This window comes from Amia ocellicauda, chromosome 6 (assembly GCF_036373705.1).
Source record: "Amia ocellicauda isolate fAmiCal2 chromosome 6, fAmiCal2.hap1, whole genome shotgun sequence".
In the NCBI taxonomy this organism is placed as follows: domain Eukaryota; kingdom Metazoa; phylum Chordata; class Actinopteri; order Amiiformes; family Amiidae; genus Amia; species Amia ocellicauda.
Genome location: NC_089855.1, coordinates 11,121,395 through 11,146,022, shown reverse-complemented (window position 1 = coordinate 11,146,022; position 24,628 = coordinate 11,121,395). Strand labels below are relative to the sequence as shown.

The 24,628-nt window shown below is 37.6% G+C and overlaps 1 protein-coding gene across 9 annotated transcripts in view; it reads left to right on the top strand.

The window, feature by feature from the left end:
- LOC136750945 (inositol polyphosphate-4-phosphatase type I A) overlaps window positions 1–23,105 on the top strand; it is a 51,812-nt gene extending 28,707 nt beyond the window's left edge. For 3 of the 9 annotated variants that reach the window (XM_066706126.1, XM_066706124.1, XM_066706125.1), the window contains 13 exons: window positions 335–443; window positions 1,534–1,551; window positions 4,297–4,483; window positions 4,663–4,881; window positions 5,338–5,602; window positions 9,526–9,698; window positions 10,541–10,664; window positions 11,249–11,375; window positions 11,927–12,067; window positions 12,402–12,499; window positions 12,916–13,028; window positions 15,012–15,166; window positions 18,063–21,474. In XM_066706126.1, coding sequence (XP_066562223.1) covers window positions 335–443; window positions 1,534–1,551; window positions 4,297–4,483; window positions 4,663–4,881; window positions 5,338–5,602; window positions 9,526–9,698; window positions 10,541–10,664; window positions 11,249–11,375; window positions 11,927–12,067; window positions 12,402–12,499; window positions 12,916–13,028; window positions 15,012–15,166; window positions 18,063–18,243 — 1,910 coding nt within the window. In that variant the 3' untranslated portion in view covers window positions 18,244–21,474. Of the gene's footprint in view, window positions 1–334; window positions 444–1,533; window positions 1,552–4,296; window positions 4,484–4,662; window positions 4,882–5,337; window positions 5,603–8,534; window positions 8,568–9,525; window positions 9,699–10,540; window positions 10,665–11,248; window positions 11,376–11,926; window positions 12,068–12,401; window positions 12,500–12,915; window positions 13,029–15,011; window positions 15,167–18,062; window positions 21,475–22,195 lie in introns of those variants that run through there. The other 6 variants (XM_066706131.1, XM_066706129.1, XM_066706133.1 and 3 more) reach the window with 6 other exon arrangements.
- The last annotated feature ends 1,523 nt before the right edge of the window (window positions 23,106–24,628 follow it).

Here is a 24,628-nt window from a genome sequence, read left to right as displayed (position 1 = left end):
CCATAATCTATGATGATTAAACTGTCAATGATAATGTTTCACAACCCCATTACATATACCATACATCTCTCATGCTGAGTGCCATTAAAGAGTTGAAGCAAAATGTTTGCATAGGCTTCAGGGGAACCCATTAGTAAAGCAGAAGACATAAACAAGGATGTTAATGAGTCTAAGTAGATGCATTTTATGTCTACAGTGTTTCCGTGAAGAGCATGGTTAATACATTATGATAACAGGGTCAGTGATTGAGTGATTGTCCTATTTCTGGATCAGAAATCACTAAATGTTGAAGCCTGTGAATTATATATGGTATTTCTGTGTCTTTATTCTCCAGATCACACATATGACATTGTGACGATCGGAGCTCCAGCCGCACACTGCCAGGGCTTCAAAAACAGTGGCCTCCGGAAGCTCATCCACAAGTTTGAAGAGGCCAAAAAGCAGTAAGTCCAGCAGGGAAATCATGATCTCAGTGACATGACTGTAAAAAATGCTTGTATAAATGTGCAGTGTTTGCCTTTCTGTCTGTGCTTTCTGACTCATTTTGCTTCCCAGCTTTTAATTTATTTTTACGCTTACTGTGAAAGGTTTTATTTAATTTTTACATGAATTTGAAAGCATACATCTGCACTGTCTATTTTGTATTTTAAAATTATAATCTGTATGAAAATAGAGATGCCTTCTCAGATGCATAAAACGGGAGAAAGTCAGTTCACACTTGTGATTGGCTGTTATTCTGTTTTATTTCCCTAACTTAACCAATTAACATGAACTAATTTGCATGAGAACCAGATCATATGACCATGCCAGGGGTATTTATTACTTATAATGAAATCGCTTAATTTTCTTGATTTCTGTAAGTCATAATTATAACCATTTGACATAATGCAGGCATAAATTCAGCCAAGCATGCTGTTCATTCCTACTTTAATTATGATTTATTCAACAATTAAATTTAAATAGAATGCCTTGCTTTAAAAAAACCTAAATTAACAATGTTTCTATCATAAATCTAGAATGCCTTCTACATTATTTGCATTATTTCTTGACTTTTTTTTTGCTTTTTTTAGAGTGAGGCAAACTGTCTATAAACATATATCATCACCAATATTTAAATACATTTTTAAAGCAAATATTGTATACATTTGTGGACTTTGTGGAAGCCATTGCATCCCTTATTGTCCCAGAACTATCATTAAGACATTACCTGTAAGCAATTCATGTTATTGAGTCTATTTAACTACGTATTCTATTAACATAAAGTTACTTATACGAAAGATATTTATACATAAAGAGTATCTTAGCTATGTTTCAGAAGTGTTTAATTTAAAATGTGTTTTCTCAATTCTCCTATAATTGCCTGGCTATATATTGTACGGATATTTTTCTTCCTTTGCAAAGCTAGTTATTTATGTGCTTTAAATTGCGTTTGATTTGCCTGCCTGTTCTGCAATGCTGCCTAAAAAGCAACATTCTGTCTAAAAAGGTTTATTATTTGATTGCTTTTTAATTGCTTGTTTGTTTTCTAATCAGCGTTTATGAGGAGGGTTGGTGAGTTTCTAGTATTTAAATTATTTTTTCTTCAGTTAATTTTCCCTTGTCAGTCTGCATGAAACAATGAATGTTTTTTATGCAAATCTTAAGCAGTCTTTATTCATGTGTCCTGTCTGTTGTGACTCGAAGATGTCTGACCTTGACTGTCTTTAACTGTTATGTGTTATTTTCCTGCCATGGTGCTGCTTGTTTGGAAACCCCAGTTTTTGTGTGGTCAGACGTATCTGAATCAAATTGCTTTGAAAGCTCCTGTGGGGGGTTTCTTTAACAGATTTCGTACTGTGCTCTGGAAATCCATCAGTGCTCCAAAAAAGGAAATATATGTGATGGCACAGTGAAAACTGCAACATTGTGTTCTTAAAGGATGAGTGTGTAACTGTGAATTTTTATTTATTTTATCATTTATTATTTCTGATTAAATCTTCATACATTGTGACAGATCAAAATCGCCATGTTTTAATTAAGCAATGACATGGGGGTGTATTCATATATGTTAAGTTTCTGGGTAGTAAAAAAAAAAAAAAAAAATATATATATATATATATATATATATATATATATATATATACTGGCCATTATTTAACACACAATTCAGAAAACTAATGCTCAGTTACTTTATGGCCACTAATGGTTGAAGACCTTATATACGGTCACAGGTTTGTTTACTCAGACATTATGTAACCCAAATGCTTGAGGTATGAAAGTGACCTGAATTCCCTAGATCAGACGTAAGCAGCATACAGCACCTGATAATACAGTATGCAAAACATCTGACAGAGGCAACAGAGCAACTATAACTCAGCATCTTGCAGTCTGAATCACCTGCATCACTGTTGATACTTAAGTTAACAAACCTTTATTTAACGATTAAGAATAAAATAATAATCGTTATTATTATTTTTATTATTATTACTGTGCATGCACTCACTCAAAGGATTAGCTGGGTGTGTTAGCAGAATATCTGATATAAAGCATAAAGACGTAGATTGTATGTTAGTGCAATACAATAAACAATGTCTACCTCTCGTTCTTCACCTAAGACAAAGAAGTAAAAACGTTTTTTTTTTTTTTTAAAGCAGCAATAATTTAAGGAATACATAGGTCATGAGTTTATAACAATGATTTATTTTAATCTGTCAGTGGGTTTAAATTATTCTGATTTGAACTGTTTTGTATTTGTTCATTACTCTAGTAAACTAAAAATCTAGTAACTTAACATTTTGGAACCCCTTTACAAATAATGAAAACAATGTACATTTATACAGTGTATACATCTATGTACATCTGTAAGTCTGTGTGTCTGTAAGTCATTATTTTGTTCCAGTTACTGGCTTTGACGCAAGCAAGTCAGGTTAAGTTTCAATAGAAATGCTACTTCCCTGTAGAAAAAGTTTGAAAAACATTTTCACTAAATCTTCTTTTTACTGAAGCAAATTCCCTTTGACATTGAAATTAGAATATAATTTGTTTTAAAAAACTGAAAGAACAGGCATCACCATTTGTGGAGGAACTCTTATGAGAGATGCATGGTTTGATTCAGTTCACCTCTGTTCACTGCTTTAATGGCACGTTTATCTTATTGCATTATGCATATGGGAACTTAAAAAAAACACTTTCTCTCCTACTACACACAACAAGAAACTGTTGTTCTTAAATCACCCTAGCTATCTGAGAGAAATAACCAAGGCCAGGATTTACAGTTGAATCGTGAACCGGTGCATTGGTCTTGATTGGGCATGCGAAATGAGCACGTAAATGCTAATTCAATGATGTCCTTCAAGAAGCAGCTTGATGAGGATTAAAGAGTTATTAGCAACCAGACAGGCAAGATTGGCTGCATGGCCTTCTAGTATCTGTAACCTTTACTATCCGCATATTGGATTTTCAGGGCTGATGCACAACTCGGATGCATTTTGCCCGTGGGCTGGAAAAACGGCTCAGTAAGGACTCAATAAGAACCTTAGCCCCATGCTTCTGCAGTTCTGCATTTCTGGATTTTCTTTTACAAAACATGGGGCAAATGACACTTCAGCTCTGACTATCTTATAGTTTTACTGTTAGTGTACTTTTTAGTTTTATTTTAAATACAGTTTTACATTCGTTTTACGCAATGGTGTCAGCTCAGAGGTTTGATAGACATTAAGTGGAATAAGATAGTTTTATTCCGGATTTTATTTTAATCTTTACTAGAAGTGCTATTGCCTTAATTAGTTATTAACAAAGCAGCAACATTACAGTACAATATATCCCAAAGCTTAATACCAGAAGATGGGTAGAGGACACATTAGCATTAAAACTTTTTTTTTTTTTTAATGAGCAGAAACTGGGGATCAGGTGTACACATTAGAAGGATGTAGAACATAATTTAAATTACGGCAAAACACAGGTGACTGTTTTTTTTTTTCCCAAGTTGAGGATGTAACATTGTTTTTTTGTTGGTGTTAGAATTGTATAAAAACAGATGTGTAATTTGGACAAGAAGAGCAACTGTGTGTAATTTATTATGATAATTTTACTAGAAAGTAATTTGTGCCATGCTTTGTGAAAGGAAACTCAAACTGTTGCCAAGAAAAGCCAAAAGGATGATTCTAAATGCCTAAAGCTCTTACTTGTTTAGCATTTTGTCTGTCAAAAAGGGTACCCACCACAATCTTGCCCCTTGCATCATTACCCCCATACCATGTAAATCCAGCTCACCTTAAAGACCTTGCCCAAGGTTGACACGAGCTTTCCCATCTCCAGCAGCGCTGTGTCCAGCTCGCAGTCCATTGTCTACATCCCTCAGGACATTGTCAGAGCCAAGGAGATCATCGCACACATCAACACCCTGAAGACACAGGTCAGCTACTACGCCGAGAGGCTCTCCAGAGCAGCCAAGGATCGCTCTGCCAATGGGCTGGAGAGGACCCTTGCCATCCTGGCAGACAAGGTGAGCTTGGCTGAAGGTACATGAAGGCAGAGCCTGGGGTGAACTTCATTGGAGTGCCTCTAGATCTGCAGAGGAGTGAATATCAAATATTATCAAATCTATTTTCAGGATGGTGGACTTCCCATTTTGTGATTATTTTTTTTTTTTTCCTCACATTTATGCCCTGTTCTGAAACACAGACCAGGCAGCTGGTTACAGTGTGCGACTGCAAGCTTCTGGCAAATGCGATCCAGGCCTTGAACGCGGCTCGACCGGAGTACATCGCCTCGAAAGCTTCACCCACGGCTGGGGACGTCGATCAGGTGATGCTGCGGAATGACCAGGACACGCTGGTGGCCAAGTGGACTGGGAAGAACAGCCGCTCGTCATTGCATGTCAACTGGCACGAGGAGGAATGGGTACGTTAGCAGATGACAGCAGGGAGCAGGGCGCACCATCTGGGAGGGCATTCTCCAAGTGACTCCATTACAGCTGTTTGGTATTTTCCACTAAAAGATGTTGGATGTTTTCAGTTGATCATCAAGACAGTGGGCTAAACCAAATCAAAACTATCTATCTGCAAATTGCAAAGTACAAACCTGTATCTTTTTAATTTGATGACAGAAGCCACTGTCTACTACAACTAAAACATGATACGGTAAAAGTTTATAATTTACGCTTTTCTGGTCCATTTACTTTGGTCTGTATACAAAGTCAACATTATGAAGCATCAGTGGCTAAACTAGCAAGGCCAAGGAAATTCCCAGCTTCCCCTGTAGAGTGAGCTTCAAAGAAAGGAATTTCTCATTTTAGGCCTTTAGAAATTGTTTTGTTTTTATTTTCTTCTATGACTATAATGCTGCTTCTTCCTGTAGGAGAAAGTGTGGCTCAATGTTGACAAGAGCCTGGAGTGCATCATTCAGCGTGTGGACAAGCTGCTGCAGAAAGACCGGCTGCAGAGTGACAGCTGTGAGGACGTGTTCCAGTGCGACCTCAGCAGCTCCAGCAAGAAAGGTAACCTGGAGAGCAGAGCATACTGGATAAATCCAGGTTGCATGGAAGAAACTAACTCATCTTCATCTTCACCATCACCCTCATCATCTCCAGCCCTCTCTGCATGCCATTCTCCCTGTGATACAAGTGCGTATGGGTGAACCTCTTTGTTTTTTTCTTTTTCTCTTTAGTAGTTTTTCTTTGATAGTTCTAGAATCCATGCTAGACTCATCTGACTGAGACGTATTTACATCTGCAACAAAATGTGCTTTTAAGACTTGATGTGAATTGCATCTTCTTCATCTTCCAAGGCCTTCAGCAGCTTTAAACACAATATTTGCCTCACTTATGGCACTTATGAGTTATGGCAGTTTAGTTCTAGGTGTTAGGTTTCAAAACCCTGGACATTTCATCTAGCCATTCAAAACATTGTATTCCTGTTAGCTCTGTTTTAAGCACACATCATCATTTACATTCAATGAGTACAGAAGTACATGATAGCCATGCAGACAATGGTGACCTAGACAGAATACAAAGGCAAGGGAAATAGGAAAGAAAAGTTTGGGTGTATGCCAAGCTCATCACATGCAACTTTGGTATGTCTTGTTAGCAAAATAAATAAAAAATAAAAATTGTAACATATGCTCTTCTTGTTTTAACCAGTTTAACATACAAAAGGTTTGCCTATGCTCTCTCTCTGTGGCACAAAGGCACACTTTCATCACATTCCCAGTCTTCAGATTATTATTACTTCTATCTGCATGTCATTTTTACTTAATTTGTTTTCATGGTGTGTTGTGGGAGTACAAGGGCTGATTTATGGCTTTCTTTCTTTCTTTCTTTATTTCTTTCTTTCTTTCTTTCTTTCTCTGCTAAGACCATTATTTTGTAAATGGCTAATTCTCCACATTTGTTTTGTTACTCAGACCTTTGGTTCCAAAACATGTGGCTTAACATCTGAAAAGTATGCATTTTTATTCCTCTGACCTTTCCTTCCCTTGTTGCGTGTGTTTATTTGGCTGTGTGTGTGTGTGTAAGTTTACATTCCATCTTTCAAATTGTTGATATTGTGAATATGGTTAAATTACAGTAAAAGCATTCACTCCAAAATTAAGATCTTGTATGTTGTCCTACTAGCTGTATATTCATGAAGGTCTGATCCTGTGTTTGTTCATTGTTGGCCACTATTGGCTATCCAGGTGTTTTGTTTTGGGGGGATAAGATATTTTCACATAGTTTGTTAAAGGCATATGAAAAACTTAAGTGTGTTTATTTATTATTCTTTTTTAAATTTGGTTATATTAAATCCCTGTCCTCTGCATCTCTATTTAATATTGTTATTATAGTATTGTACCTGGGCTCCACTAGCATTTCTACCTCAAAGAGCCTACTTGAGTGGATGGAAATATAATATTGATCAATAAGTATAGTTTAACAGTAATTATTACTCTAAATTAAGGACCATATAACATTATTTTAAATGAAGAGTGTGAATACCTTGAGTACAACTGTATTTGTGGGTCAACACAGAAACAATGTGCTTAGTTTGTCCAGCAATCTAATATATCTAAAGGTAAAAATGTAATAGTCTGCTAAGAAATGCATGTGTAACTCCATGCAAGCTTGGTTGCTGCTGCTCCACAATGTTTCTTCCCATTTCTCAGTGTGCGTAACAATCCCTGCGACTGGCAAACTGACTGGCAAACTGCCTTGCTTTGCTGTATATTGCTGTTCCAGCCTTTTTCTGATTTACTCCTCTCGTATCTGGGTTTGGTCCAATGTTACTATTAAGCACTTAAGCAGACATTTTGGCCCTCTTGTTGGTTAGACAATATATGTCACTCACTTCCTGCTAATGTATTCATACTGGAATTAATATCTGACATTTTCTTTATGTGTCACACAAAAGCTTCTATGTTATCAACTTCCCCCTAAAAAGAAAATGTAAGGTTTTATCTAAAGTACTACAAAAAGCACTTTGTCCTGTATGCCATGCAATCTGCTCAGTGTTTTTATTTAATTTGCATTTATTTCTAAAAGGCAGTCGATCAAAAATGGCTACAGCCACTGTTTTGAAAACATACGTGAGAATTGTTTGGTTATTTTACATTAGACACAAAGCAGGTGAAAGACTAATGTTCACACACACTTTTTCTGATGCCCAGCTGCAATGCAGTAGATGTCAGGTGGATTCAAGATAAAACTGAACTTTAATTTATTTTTAAATATTTCAGATTCACAACCCTTTTTATATCAACAGCTGGATTAACGGAATATCTGTACTACAGTAACTTTTTTTTTTACTTCTCAAAATTAGTTTTAAAAATCTGATTAAGATCCTTTATTTCACAATTGGGCTTTCCTGCTGCTCACTGACTCTCACTGCCATTTTCCCCTTATAGCAGATGTTGAAAAAAGTGCAAGTGTGCACAATAAATACAGAAGTAACTTTAGTTCATGAAGAGAGGATTTCTTCACTATAAGCCCAACATTGCGTGTTGCATGGCTGGATCCTGGAGGTTAGGAATTATTCAGCTAAGCTTGGTTCTACCCTAAGGACCCTTGAAAGGTTAATTATGTATACAACACTTTTAATGTACTCTTATTCAAGGAGCAAGTTCAAACACACCTGTTTCCTTTCGACATAAGGTGCACATGCTTCTCTTGATTATATTAATCCTAGTTTGGGTAGGCTGACAATGGGCAGAAAATACAGAAAGGATTCATGATGAATCAACAAACACATTTTGACCAAACAACCCTAGATAAGAACATTTTCTTCAGAAGCTTTCAGATGGCAATCCGATGCCACTGTGCCTTTAGCTAAATCCTGTTGTTTATTTGTATTGATTGATGATTTGCTCTGTTACTATTATTATTTAATTTCCTTGCTGCTGACTCAAGACCTAGGTATATCCGTTTTGATTTGAATATAGCAGCCTGCTCCTCGCTTCATGATCGCCTTTTTCTGACTGCTTTAAGCCTAGTTTAGCCAGTGAATGAAGCCAGTGTCTGAGAGCTAGCCGTGTTGACTGTGCTGCTTCCTAACCATGCATGTTGCACCTCCATTTCTGTCTAGATTGCAGCTCCCCCGCTGAGGAGGCCACCCCAGGTATGTGCTCCTTCCATGCAGTGCTGCTGCTTGACAACATCTCTTCTTCTGTTGCTGCAACGCAGTGCTTCCGCTAGTTTTAAGTAATTTCCTGTTCCAATACCCCCCCACCCTTGTAAATAAGGCATTGAAGTGAACGTACATCATAAATGAATTCTGAAACAAAAGAATTTGATATTTTAAGAGAACCTTAGTTTCAAATTGTGATTTACTTCTTTCTTTCTTTAACATGCTTTTAGATAAGACACCAATCTGTAGCAGTGCAGTGAAATTCATTTTTTTTTTTTTTCTAAATGCCACAGTTTACAATGATAGCTCACAAATATATACGCAACATTCTAAATAAAGAATATTTGTGTTGAGGTTTCCTGTTTCTGAAGAGCTGTGACCGGAAAGAGACCTAATGGCTGAAGACAAAGTCTCTCAAGTTATATATATAATATAGTTACAGCATCGAGTGACAAGAAAGTGTCTCTTTCTGGGGTGGGGCAGGGTGTAGACGCAAATCTTTTTTTGTCCTGATTTATTTCTTCCTGAGTAATTGTGTATCAGTTATTGCTTTCAAGTCTCACCAGATGATTTGCTTGACAGACAGTGATCCTAGTCTATAGTTATTTATTACCCATGGAAAGCCGGAAGATGGCACCATCAGTGTAATCTCTGCCTGGATTCACACTGCCACTGTGGGCACAATGCTGCAGACACACCATGCTGTTTTTTATTTGACCACACTGACCCAACACCTATACTGTCATGTTCTGATCATTGATATTCCTACTGCTTTAGTATGGTGAATTGTGAATAATAGAGAGTATTTATTGAGTTTACGGTGATTCACTTTTGATTAACTCCAATTTTTAAGAGGATTTTTACTTCACCTCGGGGTTTAAAGACTGAAATGTGTGTGGTTTTTTTTTAAAAGACAGTCTGTTTAACTGCCCTGGCCTTGTTGTTTCAGGGGAGTGGAGTGAAGCCTTGTATCCTTTGCTCACAACTCTCACCGAATGTGTAGCTATGATGAGCGATAAAGCTAAGAAATCGATGGTGTTCCTGCTAATGCAAGATACCGCACCAACCATCGCGATGGACCTCAGCCTGCAGTATCGCAGGGATGTGGTCTTCTGTCAGACGGTGAGTAAATGAGCTTCCCTACTGTGTTATGAAACACACTTTCTCTTGATCAGCTACGCCCCAGGATTCGAATCACTGACATTGGTCAGCTGCCGCTAATAAGTCTAGTGTGCGGACACAACACAACTCCTAGTGTAGCAGCAACTCTGCTACTGTAACTTCTGCCAGGACCATAATGAATCTCTTCATGACACAGTGCAGTTATGCATCATCATTCTATAAGGATAATTAAATAGCTGTACATGTCACAAATCTATTGTAATGTAAGTGTGAAGAAAAATCTAGATAGAAATACATGGTCAGCTCATTAGTCAATTAACAGTCTACAAAAATAAAGTTTTGTTGTCATTACACAAGTAATGTGCCTGCGCTGCAGTTAACCTGCTTCTGAAAGAAAAAACTGCTTTGGTCTCCGGGGTTTTGCTGTGTTCCATCTCCTATATTAATGTTATTTTAATTATTTTTCCAACAGAGAGAAGGAGAATGTTAGAGAGGATAAAACCAAATAAATAAGATGCCATCTTTGACCTTATTTGTTTATAAGTGGATTACCAGCAGCGCCTAAAGATACGACCAGATCTGATTGGAAGCTCGCTAAAAAAAACTGCAGTTTTATTCGACAGAGTGGCTTTATTTGGCTTGATTATTTGGTCACAGAATATATGTAATCATGCTCAGATAGAACTTTTGTTCTGCTTTATATTCATATAATAAAGGCACTTTCCATGTCAAAACATTTTCACAAAATTATGTTGCAGTTTCTTCTTCAGGTCTTTTATTTTTAACTTGTGATGTGCTTATCTAAATCCAAATATGAATATATATATACTTTTTCATTTCAGCTGACTGCCCTTATTTGCGGATTTATCATCAAGCTGAGAAATTGCCTTCGTGACGATGGCTTCTTACGTCAACTTTATACCATTGGCCTCCTTGCGCAGTTTGAGAGTCTACTAAGTACCTATGGTAAAAATAAAAATATTTTTATACATATGTAATACTATAAATAATTGGAGAAAAAGCTTTTGCTGAGAGACTAATCCGGCTAATGGAAGACTTTTTTTTTTTTTATCAAATGCATTTAATGTCTTTGAAGGCCTTCACTTGACATGCATTAAGCTACTATGAAGAAACATTAAAGCAAACTAATGTAGGTGATAATCATTTAAACAAACTTTCTTCCCATAGTACATAGTCCATTCTTTATACTAGGTAGTATCGATATTGTCTGCTAAATCAAGGAAAAGGACCATACATTACCGAAAGTGAACTACCCTTGGTAATGAGGGCTGGAAGAAGAAGCAGATAAACACACCCATATTGCTTATTTAAGTCAACACCCACATTTCAGATGCATCATAACGTTACAGATTACAATGCTGGGCCCAACAATATGAGAAGCTGATCCTTCCTAGAGAATGGGATGTTAAGCGTTCACTGGAATTGCCTGCTTGATTGTATGATTGACTGATGAAGTGCAGCCTCAATAATACTTTAACGTATGAGGCCGGTTTCCTTCATGCACTTTCCCTGTGGTAATTCTGTTTAAGGGGAGGAACTGGCCATGCTGGAGGACATGAGCGTCGGAATCTTGGACCTGAGAAATGTGACGTTCAAGGTGACCCAGGCTACCTCCAGCTCCTCGATGGACATGTTGCCAGTCATCACAGGGAACAGGTATATTGTCACAGACAGCAGCTCACAGAGTCAGTCTGTGTCTGCTATAATTAGTTATGACATCACATTCCTGCAAGTAGATATGACTAAAAGAGATTCATACTGAAAGACAGTCAATAAACTCAATAAATGTGATAGAAAAACAACCATAGCTTTCTGTATTGGTGCAGATTGATGAGTATTCTAGAATTGTATTTTCTGATTAAAATGTTGGAAAATATTTCATAATGAAAACCGTAGGAAATGCAGAAAATATTATTTTCAGATTGATGATTTTGCAGCTGACCTTTATCCACATAATGATCATTAGGCAGGACAGATACATGCTTTCTGTGGGGTTTTCTGCAGTGAAGTTGTACTGTGCAAATCGGAAGTCAAGACTGTTCTCCCTTCTTTGGGGTTCATAGAAATTAATAGCCGTGATTTCAGTACATTTTTGTGTCTCCGCCCGGAAGACAAAAGTAAAACAAAGCAGAAGCCCACACTGAATCAGTTCAGTCAGGGCCGAATCAACTTGATAACCTCAGACTTCTATGTGCCTTTGATTTCAGAGACGGGTTTAATGTGAGGATTCCTCTGCCGGGGACCATGTTTGATGCGCTGCCACGGGAGATCCAGAATGGGATGCTGCTGAGAGTCCAGCCCGTGCTCTTTAACGTGGGAATCAACGAACAGCAAACCCTCGCTGAGAAGTAAGACCACCTTGTCTGAGAAAGTGGACTTATTTTTAGAATCTGTCGAGTCTTGATATGACCTTGAAGCACTTTATAAAATAAGGCACTTTGTGATGTACCATATATACAACGTCTACGCATTGGCATCACAGTAGTTATAGTTTCATATTGGCATAATATGTTCCTGACATTAAGGGGCAGGTGTACTGAACTGAGAACTGTAGTGTGATGATGCCTTTTGGATGGAGAACACTTTAATTCCTGAGCTTGTGTAGGATGTGCTTTTGTGTGTTTTTGAAATATTTATATCAGCTGCTGTAATTTATTCATTATCAACTTCTTTATTTAAAAGGTTTGGAGACACGTCATTGCAAGAAATCATTAACATGGAGAGCCTGGCTCGCCTGAATTCCTATTACGAACAGTTCAAAGAAGTTTTACCTGAAGATTGTAAGTACACTTTAGTTTTGTCCTCAACGTAAGATACAATGACCATAAATATTGTGCAACTTCAAATGTCTAAGTCAACTATTTCACCAAGTGCAGTAATCTATTGTGTCCCGCGATTATAGTGTCCCATTTAATGGAGTTATGGCTACTTAATATATATAATATAATGTATATCTTTACATTTTTATTACAAATCATTATACATACATTTCAAAGAGCATGCTGAAGAGAATCATCTACAATTCAGATTCTTGTTTTACAAAAATAGGAAATAAGAAACGTGGTCATTTTACCTGTTGTCTTTCTGCCCGTGACGGCACGTTTATCTCTAGAAAATCGAACAAATGGGTGAAATACTTTTAAATAATGTATCCCAATAGTTTGAACTGTGTTTCGTCCTGTGATTGTCTTTGCAGGTCTACCTCGATCACGCAGTCAGACGTGCTTGCCTGAACTACTGAGATTCCTGGGCCAGAATGTCCATGTGAGAAAAAACAAAAATGTGGACATCCTGTGGCAAGCTGCAGAGGTACTGGAAACCCAGCTCTTTGCAGAGATGTACAGTGAGGGAAAAAAGTATTTGATCCCCTGCTGATTTTGTACGTTTGCCCACTGACAAAGAAATGATCAGTCTATAATTTTAATGGTAGGTGTATTTTAACAGTGAGAGACAGAATAACAACAAAAAAATCCAGAAAAACGCATTTCAAAAAAGTTATACATTGATTTGCATGTTAATGAGGGAAATAAGTATTTGATCCCCTATCAATCAGCAAGATTTCTGGCTCCCAGGTGTCTTTTATACAGGTAACGAGCTGAGATTAGGAGCACTCTCTTAAAGGGAGCGCTCCTAATCTCATCTCGTTACCTGTATAAAAGACACCCGTCCACAGAAGCAATCAATCAATCAGATTCCAAACTCTCCACCATGGCCAAGACCAAATAGCTCTCCAAGGATTGTAGACCTACACAAGGCTGGAATGGGCTACAAAACCATCGCCAAGCAGCTTGGTGAGAAGGTGACAACAGTTGGTGCGATTATTCGCAAATGGAAGAAACACAAAATAACTGTCAGTCTCCCTCGGTCTGGGGCTCCATGCAAGATCTCACCTCGTGGAGTTTCAATGATCATGAGAACGGTGAGGAATCAGCCCAGAACTACACGGGAGGATCTTGTTAATGATCTCAAGGCAGCTGGGACCATAGTCACCAAGAAAACAATTGGTAACACACTACACCGTGAAGGACTGAAATCCTGCAGCGCCCGCATGGTCCCCCTGCTCAAGAAAGCACATGTACAGGCCCATCTGAAGTTTGCCAATGAACATCTGAATGATTCAGAGGAGAACTGGGTGAAAGTGTTGTGGTCAGATGAGACCAAATTCAAGCTCTTTGGCATCAACTCAACTCGCCGTGTTTGGAGGAGGAGGAATGACCCCAAGAACACCATCCCCACCGTCAAACATGGAGGTGGAAACATTATGCTTTGGGGGTGTTTTTCTGCTAAGGGGAGAGGACAACTTCACCGCATCAAAGGGACGATGGATGGGGCCATGTACCGTCAAATCTTGGGTGAGAACCTCCTTCCCTCAGCCAGGGCATTGAAAATGGGTCTTGGATGGGTATTCCAGCATGACAATGACCCAAAACACACAGCCAAGGCAACAAAGGAGTGGCTAAAGAAGAAGCACATTAAGGTCCTGGAGTGACCTGGCCAGTCTCCAGACCTTAATCCCATCGAAAATCTGTGGAGGGAGCTGAAGGTTCGAGTTGCCAAACGTCAGCCTCGAAACCTTAATGACTTGGAGAGGATCTGCAAAGAGGAGTGGGACAAAAGCCCTCCTGAGATGTGTGCAAACCTGGTGGCCAACTACAAGAAATGTCTGACCTCTGTGATTGCCAACAAGGGTTTTGCCACCAAGTACTAAGTCGAAGGGGTCAAATACTTATTTCCCTCATTAACATGCAAATCAATTGATAACTTTTTTGAAATGCGTTTTTCTGGATTTTTTTGTTGTTATTCTGTCTCTCACTGTTAAAATACACCTACCATTAAAATTATAGACTGATCATTTCTTTGTCAGTGGGCAAACGTACAAAATCAGCAGGGGATCAAATACTTTTTTCCCTCACTGTATCTTGATATTGTTATTGGCACAGAAAGAATACAGTGAAGCAGGTGGCACTGCCGTATGCTTTCCTCCAGTTGGAGTAAGTCTTCCTGCCTAACCCATTCACGCCAGGATTAGTCAGTCACGTGTTACATACAGAAGCATAATTCTTTCCTGCAGAGTTGTGAATGTATCCAAACTGATTTGGATCCCAGTCTGTGGATGAAAACTGGCCTTTAGTTTAAGACAGGTTTGCATGTCCCACTGTCCACTAAGGGACCTTCAGCAATGGCTTTCACTATCTAGGGGCTTGGAAAACAGTGGGGTCCATGGCAGGGATGTCCTTCAAATGATTATTGAGTGAATGGCCCTGATAGAAGCGTCTTCCTGTTTTTTGTCAGATCTGCCGTCGCCTAAATGGGGTTCGCTTCACGAGTTGTAAAAGTGCCAAGGACAGGACGGCCATGTCTGTGACCCTGGAGCAGTGTCTCATTCTGCAGCATGAGCACGGCATGGCCCCCCAGGTCTTCACACAGGCGCTGGACTGCATGCGGAGGTAGGTATCCCACTGCCTGGCGCTCCTAACATGGGACAGTGCAAACTACAGATGGAACTATCGCCAATTTCAGTAATGATCGTAAAAAAGCCTTGAGCGATATCTACCTCTCATCACTAGATGAAATGTATATATTTGCACATTTTCCTCACAATCTTTCTAGGCTCCCTTTGTATGTTTTTTTTTCCTCTTTTTGATCTTCTGCCTATTTCTCTTTCTATCTATGCATACAATATTGATCTAGCTAATTCAGGATAATTGGCATTTTACAGAAATTGGACAAATTCATCTAACAAGGAATACTCTGGGGGTTTTGATCTATTTCAATAGTCACGTGCCTTGCATTTATTTTTAAGGACAGAATTGGCAAACAAATATATATATTTTTTTTTTTAATTGGTTTACCTATGGAGAGAAAATAACAACCTTATGTAATGGTATTTCTAATTGGGGTGTCTGTGGCAGTGAATGTTGAAAGATTAAAGCGAGGAAAGTATCTTATAGTTTAGCAGTCTGAGGTATTCTTCCTGTGTGGTTAATGATTTACTGTTTTGCACTTTTTTAGTTCCCTAATTTTAATCACAAGACACATTCGTAAAAATAGAATAATGGCTTTCTTATGTGCATGCACCTAAAAGGAATGATTTACAAAGAGAACCGTGATTAACACATTGAATCCATAGCTGAGCCAGTGAGCGAGAGATATTAAATCAATGCAATGCAGTAAAAAGTGGACATTTTAATTGATTCATTTTGTAGAGCCAAACTTTAACTGTGATTTGTCTGGAAGAAGGAACGAATTGCAATTCCATAAGGGATCGGGTTTATATTTAGTTTGCTGCTTTGTATATATACGTATTGCCTATTAAGGAATTAGACATTATGTTGAGACTGTGGCAGACCAGTTGTTCATTAATACAGGAGATCAGGTCTTTGCAGGTGGGAATGGTGGAAGATCTGGGGACATAACCATCAGAAGTGAGTGAGCAATATCTAATACAATTCCCTTCTGGACAAAGTAAGATGTCACGTCAAGAGGGGACAGTTTTTCTAGTTTTTCTATGTTTTTATAGGATGAAAATAAACAGACATACAATTGGCTTTTTCCCATTCTGTGGTTTATTCATTAAAAATATAGAATTTGTTGAGCCAAAGCAAAAAGAGTGCAACACATCCTCTACAAATATGAGAACCGTTCTGAACCCATTCTCTCTGCAGTTGGCACTTGTTCCTTATGCTTAATATTTTTTTTCAGCAATAACACTTGCTTGTTATTTGTCCAGCAAATTGCCAACAAGAATGTTTCATCAAACTACAGATGGAGTTCATACCTGTTCATATGCATTTTTCATCGCTCATATCTCATTCATAACTACCTGTTTGCTGAGACACTGCTTCCTAAAGGATAATCAAAGTGCGATCCAAGCTATGATGCTGTCTAAATCGTCTCATGATTACTTTTATAAAGTACACCCAAAAAAAGAAAGGATAAGACCCTAAACCCTTTGCTGTAGTAGTTCAATGCTGTTTGGTCCTTGCTTGCCTTCATTCTTACATACCTCTGTGTGTACTGTCATAAATTTCCTGGCATTCAGTTTTCTTATCCTTTCTACATTTCTCTGTGATTTGACCCTGATTCATCTGAACTAACTAACATGGCGTGCAGGGAGCTACCATACAAAAACTAAAATCTCGTCCTTTAGGAGATTTATTCCTAGTGTTCCTAATGCTTTTTAGTGACTGGTCAGTAAAACAGTGGGTTAAGATGACTGTGTAAGAGTTCTCATGGAAACATGGGACCATACTTTAAGAGGATCTGACCAGGTTCTAACACCAAAACACTTTTTGCTGTCCTCTTACAAGAGACTACTGCAAAGTCTGTTACTTAACGGGCCTTGAAATTGGACATGTTTAACCTTAATGGGAAAAAATGTCAGTATTGGGAAGCAAGGGGGTTAAAAATGAACCTTATTTGTGATTTTTTTTTTTTTTCTGACACATTGGTTTGTGTCACTGGATATATTCCTTTGTCTTAGTGGTTTAAGTACCGATGCTGCATTGATAATAAATCTTGCTTCAGTGCCAACCATGCAGGCCTTTCCTGATGGCACTCATAAACGACTACAATGCTAGTACATTCTGAAGACCAACACTTTAGCTGATCAGTCTCTAGGAAAAAAAACAAAAATCCTGAACCAGCATTGATGTTTCACTAGGCATAAAGCTTTTAAACTGACAGACTCATAAACATGGTACTAAACATAGGAAAAACATCCAAATATCCAGCCTTGCAATGTCATCAGAGTTTCTCTGGAGGAGTGAGGGTGAAATCCAAGATGGTTGTTCATGTTCACCTGCCTTCCTGCCCAGCCGCCCACTGACCGCCGCATGCACAAGCATGACCATGCTGCATGGCCCTCCGCTTGGCCTCCCCGAAGACTGAACATGAAAAACCATCACCACTTCTTACCTGTCTTTTCTTTTCTTTCCAAAAGTCTACAGAAAATCTCTTATTTTTCTCTTCTTTTTTTATCCTCTCTCTCTCTCTTTTATTTTGATGGTTATTTTTAATAATATGATTTTGGTGATGTTTTTTTTTTAATTCTTGTAATTTGTTTCCACCTTGGGTTCACAATTATTATTTTCCTTCCTTTTCCTTGTTTTCATATATTTTGGCCTCTATACCATTTCACCGGGCTTTCCTCCCCTGTATCTGTTTCATTTGTTTGGTCTCCATTTTATTATTATTATTATTATTATTATTATTATTATTATTATTATTATGAATTATTATATATATTTTTTTTATTTCCATGGCAATCTTGCCCCCCTTGCATGTCTTTGTTCCATACCTCCTCTTTCGCTCCCCTTCCCTCCGACTTCTCCCTTTTCACAGCATTGGAACACGGGAAGTGGTCACACAGAAGAACTTGAGTGGCCTGTTGCCCATCCGTGATTGCAGGCTAGACCCCAGCCTTCTCTACTCTATCCCTTTACTAGCCCTGAGCCCCAACTTACTTGTTGTTTGGCTGTTTCTGAGTGTAGCGTACCTACTGGCTAAAATGCGTTGCAAGTGAAGACAGCAGTCCCAAGACCCTGTAACAGCCCGTTCGCAAAGAGACACAGGGCAATGTGTGGCCCAGGCCCCTGCCATTTCAAAATTATGCCTTACTTTTATTTCAAAGAAACTTTATCTTACAAGAAAGAAGAGTTTTGTAACATACCTTGATGTAAATACACATTAAATTATTTTAGCAGAAATTATAAAAAAAGTTATATTAAACACTAAAGATATCCTTTATCACAGTTTCCCAGTACCTCATAGTTCTAATAAATACAAAGGGTTTCTTATACAGTCCATTTTTCTGTCCTACTGTTTCTAGACCTTTTTGTCGCTGTCTGCTTGGTTTTTTCAAGTCTTCCTTATATATCTTATTTCTTATGGCAAGAGCCAAAACTGAGCTAGTACTACTATTTTTAATTAGCTGACTTTCTACATTTGCCAGTTTTTGGACAATACTGATGTTGATATTTGCTGTCCAGATCAGGTCTTCCCATTCTTTAGCAGGGAGATTGTGTCTGCTTTAGTTAAACTAATGCACTTTTATTACTATTTTATGTGAAAAATGGATTAACTTGCTAAGTTAGGATCGATTAAATTAGCTACTATTTTCGAGGAATGTATTTCAGGAGGACGTGCTTAAGGATGCAGAATTGGTGTCCCTGTACTTTGTGTGTGAATGAGCTGATAAAATTTGCTATTTTTTTCAAATATTTGTAATGGTTATAAATCCTTCAGAGATCTTACTAAACAAAACTCTGTAGATAATAACTCTTTAGGCTCAGTTAAGGAAGCATAATGAGTTAGGGTGGATATTCTTCTGAAACGAAAGCAAGTTAATGGTAGTCATTCTACAGAACTGCGACGTTTCCTGTGTCATATACAAAAGTATTTGTTGTTTTTATTGACAATAATGATGATAATTATAATATCTAATAATACATTTTTTTATATATATATATATAAGTTCCCAAAAGCTATATCGGTTTACATTTGAGATTTGAGGTTTCTATATAGGCTACCAAAATCCAACAGATTTAAGTATTCTTCTCCGATATGATGGAGAGAAGTAATAAGTGAACTAATTACTGCACCACCCACATACAATCTCTATCCACTATATAAAAGATGCATTTTTCTACATCAATAACATGTGGTACAAAATTAGACTGGATGTGACACGCCTTGATTTTCATTCAGCATTTATATGCATTTCAAAACCTTAGTAAAGATGATGTAGATACCTGTACACACCACAAACAAGGGGGATTTCTGTATCACACACATCTTCTTCAACACTAAAACTAAAGCCTTATCCTCCGATCTTTGACATTAAGTGATTCACCCTGCTTAAAATGGTAAAATAGTTTTAAATGTGGACCATTCATTGTAATCGAGAGTAACTACTTTGGTTTCAGTTATTTATCTTCATAATTGTAAGAACTGAACAATTTAGGATTTACCTGAGAAAAGGAACTATGTCTGTTCACAATTAATTCAACTAGTTCCACGTCCAGGAAATCAATAGCAGTTTTGACATGATATAAAGTGTTTGATCTTCACCTGTGAAGCTTCATAAGGGCCACTTTGTACCCATAAGATATCCATGAAATTGATATAATGACTATGCAGTTGGATGTACAGATGAGCATGAATCTATGAACCTAAACTGTTTTCAAATGTTGAGTAGCCATTACAGGTATGGAGGTCATAATGATAAGGAAACCAACCACAAAGACAAGTGTGAATAACACTAACAAAAATAAACCTGATTATTGTCCACATTGATTAGTCAAAAACATGCTCTGTTCAGATTATACCTCTCTCCATCACAAATAAGTTTAAAAGCCTCTAACATATCACATCTGAAGTGAAATTAAATTAGATGATCTGTAATATATAACACCTCCTTCTTACTGTTTACATTTTAACTAAACATACCTAAGAATATATACAAGCAGTATATTTTGTGGCACAGTGTAAATGTTACAAGAATTGAATTATTTATTTTATACCATCTGTTTTATAACTAACCTTCTTCTGTCTTTGAAGAAGAAAGTAACACCTTTCTGCAAGACAGAAAATTCCAAGGAGAAATGAAACACAAATACACTTCCCTATAAGGTAAAATTGAGAACTGTATAAAGGGAAAATGGAGACTTTTACTAATTGTAATTGTCATCATTGTCATGGGTAAAGGAGCACTCATTGAATCATTTCGAATGTTGTGCAAGTGCAGCCCATTTCCTTTACAGGACCTTCTTCGGAGGTCTCTAGTTTAATCTGAAATTGACTTTAGAGGAAAGTCCTGGAAGAACAAACAAGCTTAACAGGTTTCAGAACAGGTGATTGCCCAGGGTATGGGTACATGATGTTGAGCTTTTGACAGCTGGTCAGTTACAGCTGGTGGTCTGCCCAGATTCTGCCAGGTGTCCATAGTATATCAGCCCATCATAATGTATTATTCTGTACAGTCTGTGTTAAGCACAGGATACAGCTTTCAAAGACAAAGCCTTACAATACTTGGGCAATGCAAATGTGGAAAGGCAGCCCAGACACGGTGGTGTAACACAGATGCCAGATGAGATCTGACACTGATGTGTGTACTTCATATACAGATTTTAACTCTGTCACCGGCTTGCTCCAGGAGTAAGTTGCACTGATCTCCTCAGCAGGACATACAGACATGTTGACATGACACATAAAGTGAAAGACAAGGTTAAATACTGATAAATAAAAATACATTTGTAATCCATGACACAAGGTCTTGTGAAGTGAATGTCTATTTATCTGTAGGGCAACATATGGTATTGAAGCAGAACATTTCGGTCTTGTTTATAGAAAATATTAAATGCTTACAGTGTCCATGGCAAAGGGAATAGGTTCTTGTTTTTTACTTTATATTTGTTTTTCATAGTATTCTGTCTTAAGAGAATACATTAATATACAAAATAACTTTTATATCATTAGCATGTGGCATTCCTTTTTATTGTATATGAAGTCAATGCATTGTTACAAAATAAATAAAATCGAAGTAGACTTTTTAATACTAGTTATTTTAAAACTGATTGTGATAAGGCAAGCACACCCATCATGCAGACAGTATTAAAAATTGCATAACCTTTTTGAATCAGGAAGGACTGAACTAAAGTTCTGCAATGTGGAAATGTATGGAAATTCAATGTCAAATCTCCATTGTTTCTACACACATGAAGTTCTCTCCGCAGTATCATGATGTTGTTTTTGTTGTACACGAATTACAACCTCTCAGTAGTTAAACTGAGTTTGCTTTCACATATAACTTGCTAAACCCCTTACCCAGTGTTGCAATTAAATAAGCCATAGTAAAACCATTTAAGTTAGGAAGTGAAGACAACCCCCAAAATCACACTTTACGTCCTGTCCTCCTGTAGATACAAGAAAAGCTCTTATTTCGCTAGAGTGTGCTGCTTGTATTCCTCCCCCTCATGAGTCCGTGCCCCTTGGCTTGCTTCATTTGGAGGGGCTGTGGCAGCATTGCCCCATGGCATGCCTGCCGCCCCTCAGCCAAACGGGATTTAGCCAAAGAATGTCTGTAATCAGATCCACACTTGCATATCAGAATCCCTTATCTGTATTAGGTCGTGGGGTGTTGTCTCAATCTCTTGAACAATGTTTTAATTTGTACGGTGATGGAACTCAACCAATACTGTGTGTGTATGGCCTATTTAAACAATCCATTTACTTATGGTGAAAGGATTATCTGCATCAATCTTGTATGTTTTGGTTAAATTCTGATTTTGTTTTGCTTTGTTAGGTTCTGTTCTGTGAAAATGGTTTTCTAAAGCTGACTGCAGTCCATTTTTCACCCTCTCTTGCCATCAGCCATTGCTATTAGCGCTTGTTAGAAGGTTGTTCAGTTTCTCATTGTCTTAACAGCCTTTTTGTTTCTTCACTGCTGTCATTCTCTGTACTTGTTCTCCCCCCAGTGAGGGTTGTCGGCGGGAAAACACCATGAAGAATGTGGGATGTCGCAAGTATGCTTTTAACACTCTGCAGTTGAAGGCTTTTCCAAAACATTACAGGCCTCCGGAGGGAACCTATGGGAAGGTTGAGACTTGATAGGACGCCTCAGACACATTTTAAAAGCAACAAATGCCCGTTTGTGAAATGCAGTTCACTGTTAAAATGATAGGTGTGAAAGTTCTGTGATCTATATATACTGTATATATAATTTAAATACAACCACACTCACCTGCAACTCAACAAGACCAGTAGAAACATATCAGCAAGTCTGTTTTAAGGTCTCAACACAATAAGTCATTCCACTGTCCATGGAAGAATATACTGTAGGTAGAGCATGCTTTCTCAGATTTAGAGGACAAAAAATAACCCTTGACTGAATACCAGTTTAGTGTATGTTCGCACATTGACACAACAGTCCTTTCATAAGAAAAAGAAACCAGCATTGTGGTTGTCGAGGAAAACACATTCATGACAATGCACCCACATTAGTGGATAATCATAGACATATCGAATGCTAACATATCGAATGCTTGGGTAGCTCTGCAGAAACAATGCTTTATGTATGAAGATCTAGGATCGCACTGAGATTAGCAGCACAATCATATCACAGGGTTTTGCATCAATTATCATTGAGAGTTTACACACCACCGTCTGTAAAGTACATGCAGTGCAACTATTTCAGGTTAATAGTTATGGATACTTTTGTACGTAAGCTGCTTTCATTTTGGTAGATGCAGTAACGTGTAGTGTCCAATATATCCAAATACAATTAATGAGAATATTTCTGTGTATTTGTGTGTATATATGTGTATGTGTATGTGTATGTGTGTGTGTGTGTGTGTGTATATATATGTATATGTGTGTGTATGTATATATATATATATATATATATATATATATATATATATATATATATATATATATATATATATATATATATATATATATATATATAAATTATACACAGATATTTGTTTTATCTAAAATGTTTGAATATTCAGGCAACCCAAACAACATAATGAGACTTGTATGTTAAAATGTCAAGGCTCTTTTATATTCTGCTTTGTTTCATATGTCACTGACATGGAGGGTGACAATTTGCAGACTGTGGTCTGGGAACTCTTCAGTGTGAGATTTTAAAGATGTTCAGGGCTGGAACAGTCCAGGAAGTGATTTCATAGTGAAATGCAGTCCACGTGTTCTGAGAAAATCAGACCCGAAGGTTAGAAATTAAAATGTTTTAAAATAGCAGAGACCCTGTGCAATAATGGTTTTAATAATTGAAAATGACTTTTCAATCATTCATATCCTTAACTTAATATTAAACCAATCCCATCCAGCAAATGCATTAGTTGAAAAAAAACAGTTTTGCTATCAGTACTGTACTTAACTAGGAAGTCTCTGAGCTTGTTATGGACTGCATATCTGCTTAAGATTTTATCTGCTCTTTGATTTTTATAGCTGCGTGCCCCCAAAGTCCCAAAACCCAATTTCCCCTGGAATATGCTTTGCTATGCTCTTGGGTGTGCTGTGTTCTTGTGTCTCAACAAATTTGCACAAAACTAAATAATAAAACAAATAAAAATAAACAAAATTACAGCAAAAGTGCAAAACATAGCACAGCCATTTTGGCTTTTTGTTTTCTGTTACCATTACTGTTCATGTGCAGCTGCTTGAATTGATGACCATGTCACCCTCTCTCATGGAGCTTTGCTGCTTACATTATATCTGCCTGTGCCATATGGGACACGGCTTTCCCAATACAGTGGAATCCACGTACACTGTACAATCCTTGGCTGCCCAAGGACAATGCAATGCAAATCAGGACTACTGGTGGAGCATGAACAATTCAGGGTTAGAATACCAAGTGTCTGCCTACCAAACAATACCCTTTGTTTCCAGTGATTAAAGAACACTGCCTATTCCATTTTGGGAGTTTATTAAATTAATTTAAATGATGTTGTTTATTATTATAGTAATTATTATAATGATAGATCATCTAGGCATAGTAAGAGGCATGACATGATTCATGTTGTGGGTTTATGAAATTCCCTTACCTACAAGTGGGCGGCTCTGACAGTACTGGGGTGGAAGGCAGACACTAGATTATTACAACCTCAAATTGCACAACAGAATACCACAGCAGAATACCAAGCAAATGTTCTGGGGGTGGGGGTTAGGGAGAGAAATAAATAATATCTTGAATGCCTAGCTGCTGATTAAAGCTTTGCCTTCACATGTATATCACCGTTGGGAAAGAGACTGAGAGACACTCTAGCTTGGTAGAACCACAAAATGCTAAAGAATGGCAATATATAGAAAATGGGAATATATATATATATATAAGACAACTGCCTTATCAGTGCATTCAGAAGTAAATGTGCTTTTATGGAGAG